We start from the raw sequence: 2,786 nt of genomic DNA on the forward strand, positions 1-2,786 counted from the left end.
TACTAGCACACGTTTTTAGTGCATTATCAATCGAACATACGGAAATTCTAAACCAGTAAAGTGGAAGCCAACCGAATACTACATAATGAAAGAGGGCGCACTCAGTGCGCACTGGTGCGCACTAGTGTATCCAATCGAATTCGCCATTAGTTTGTGTTCTCAATTGAAGGCCGCCATGTTAAGTAACAGACTCCGCGCATGTGCGCAGCGAGTTAACCATATTGAAACATGTAACTGCACAGCATAGACAAGCTTACCTATTTATTAAATCGCAGAGACGGTTTTGTAGTTTTGATCTCACTAAGATGAGACGTTGTTTTTTTTTGTAAAAATACAAAACCTCAAGAAAAAAAACTTTACAAGTAAGTGTATTGCATGTCTTTAGTTATATTATATCTACAATATAAGATATCTTTATCTTATCTGAAGTAAGTAGTCAAATGTAGTAGTTAGTACAAAATGTTAAATATTCTTAAACATATTATAAGTTTCTACTCAACAATCACTATCTTTTAAAGCAATGGCTAAATAATATTCTTATAGAAAATTGGACACCAATTAGTTCAACTGTTTTATGCTCTAATCACTTTACAGAAGATTGTTTTGATCATTCAGGATCTAAAGTACTGTTAAAACCAAATAGTATTCTAACACAGTTTGATAATCCTCATTCTTATTGTAAATATTGCAAACGGAAGCGTACATATAATTTAAAATATTTCTTTTTCAAGTAAAATTTAAAAAAAGTGAACTAAAGTATAAATAGAACTTAATATATTTATTAATTTTTATATATTATTATAAACCTAGATTTCCATTGGATAAATCAGTTGTTTTTAAAAAATGACTTGATAACATGGGAATCAAGAATTGGATTCCAAATAATAATAGCTTTTTATGTTCAGAACATTTTGAGCAAACATGTTTACAAAAAAAATCTAATTGTTTAACTTTAAAAGAAGGAAGCATTCCTACAATTTTTAAAGTTGAGTACGTCAACAATATAAAATCAGGTAAAATCTTCATTTTTCTTTTATAAATTTGTCTTTAATTAATAAAATAAAATTTCAATACAATGTTTATTTTTAGCTGTGTTGACATCACTAGGAAATATTCCTCAGGTTTCTGAAAAATTAAATCAAATCCGAACACATCCAGGAGGTAACTAGTTTAATATATTGTTAATCTTATTAGAAATTGAAAAGATTTCAATAAATTTTTCTTCTTTTCAGATCAAAATATTAGTAATAAACTCAAAACCATTTTCATTTTTAGCTGTGTTGACATCAATAGAAAATATTCCTCAGGTTTCTTGCGAAGAATTAAATCATATCCGAACACATCCAAAAGGTAACAATTTTTTATATTAATTATCTTATTAGAAATTGACAATCTTTTAATAATTTTTTCTTCTTTTTAGATCGAAGTAGTAGTGATATTTTGAATGAGAATAAGTTTCTTTCTGATGAATCATTAATAATCAGTGATGAAACTAATGGTACGTAATAAAAGATAAGATAATAATTAGTGTAAAAATGTTCTTTCTAAGTTTTTTTATTTGTTTTACAGATAAAAATGACAAATTACCTAATAATACTAGAATCATAAGTGTAATAAATCATGATCATCGTTATAATGCTTCTCTATCAACACTGCGCACAAAATTGACCAAATGTCGAGAAAAATTGAAGAAGAAAGAATATATAAATAAATGTAAAAACCAACAACTGAAACGTCTTCAAACACGCATAACAGGCTTAAAAAAAGCAATAATAAAATTACGACGTCAGCGCATATTATCAGAAAATTTTTTGAGCTGTCTTGATTCATTATCAGATCAAGGTGTAAAAAAATTTATAAAGAATTTATTTAGGCGTGCAATCAATTGCAATAAAGGTCTTTTGCCAATTGAACCTCAGTTTGGTGCAATGCTCTGTTCAAAAGTATTAAGAGAATTATTGTCGAATTCGAGAACAATTTATGATATATTTCCGGATTTAAATAATCATATATTTGATGATACTGTAGAAGAACTTTCTAATCATGTATATACATTGGCTAAATCTGTTATTATAGAATATATTGAAGTACGCATGTTTTCATATTCAAAAATATNTAGTCTTCGTCAAACCGGCCTTAATCTGAGACACTACATGAATCAGCAGTTAGTATGGATGCATCAATAAATAACAGATTTGCCAATGTTTATGAATGGCAGGAAGTACCAAAAATATGTATGTTTCTTTTTCATTTGGTTTTTTCTTTTTCATTTGGTAAAGGATGTAACAAATAAATTCTCTTGTTATATGTATGCTCGTAATAAATGCTTGGGTAAATATATAGAAAAGGTCACCTCCCTCCGATTTCAATGAGCTTGACATATGTTGTCAAGGACACCTTCCTGAGGAACAATCCGTAAATTTTAGCCGTCGCTCGTTGTTAATAAAAAAGTTATGAATAATTGAAGTTTGATAACTAAGTTTTTATTTTGCGACATTGTGTACAATTTTTTCTTCGTGATTCTTCGAATCTTTTTGTCGGTGTTGTAAATGTGTAGGCAGGGGGGCTGCGCCCCCCTGCATCCCCCTAGAATCTAACCTAACCCTAACCTAACTTAAACTTTTTTTTCTGCACTCCCCCTCGCAAAATTTTCACTCATTTCTATTGATATTGTAGTAACACAGNTTAGGTTAGGGTTAGGTTAGAGTTTAGGGGGGTGCAGGGGGGGCGCAGCTCCCCCTGCCTACACGTTTACAACACCAACATAAAAAACATGAAAGAATTAG

At 29.8% G+C, this 2,786-nt stretch overlaps 1 protein-coding gene across 3 annotated transcripts; it reads left to right on the top strand.

Annotated features, from left to right (window-relative positions):
* The first annotated feature begins 23 nt into the window (after positions 1 to 23).
* LOC109862732 lies at positions 24 to 2,400 on the top strand. Of its 3 annotated transcripts, none has more exons than XM_020442866.1 (7): positions 24 to 362; positions 544 to 678; positions 811 to 1,013; positions 1,090 to 1,161; positions 1,276 to 1,350; positions 1,421 to 1,498; positions 1,570 to 2,400. In XM_020442866.1, the coding sequence occupies exons 3-7, from the start codon at positions 857 to 859 to the stop codon at positions 2,184 to 2,186; spliced, it is 999 nt and encodes a 332-aa protein (XP_020298455.1). In that variant the 5' UTR covers positions 24 to 362; positions 544 to 678; positions 811 to 856; the 3' UTR covers positions 2,187 to 2,400. The 3 variants fall into 3 exon arrangements, with proteins under 3 accessions (XP_020298455.1, XP_020298456.1, XP_020298454.1); XM_020442867.1 differs by having other exon boundaries at positions 544 to 623; XM_020442865.1 differs by lacking the exon at positions 544 to 678.
* Positions 2,401 to 2,786: the final 386 nt, after the last annotated feature.

Source organism: Pseudomyrmex gracilis, unplaced genomic scaffold (assembly GCF_002006095.1).
Source record: "Pseudomyrmex gracilis isolate BER0280 unplaced genomic scaffold, ASM200609v1 scaffold_2297, whole genome shotgun sequence".
In the NCBI taxonomy this organism is placed as follows: domain Eukaryota; kingdom Metazoa; phylum Arthropoda; class Insecta; order Hymenoptera; family Formicidae; genus Pseudomyrmex; species Pseudomyrmex gracilis.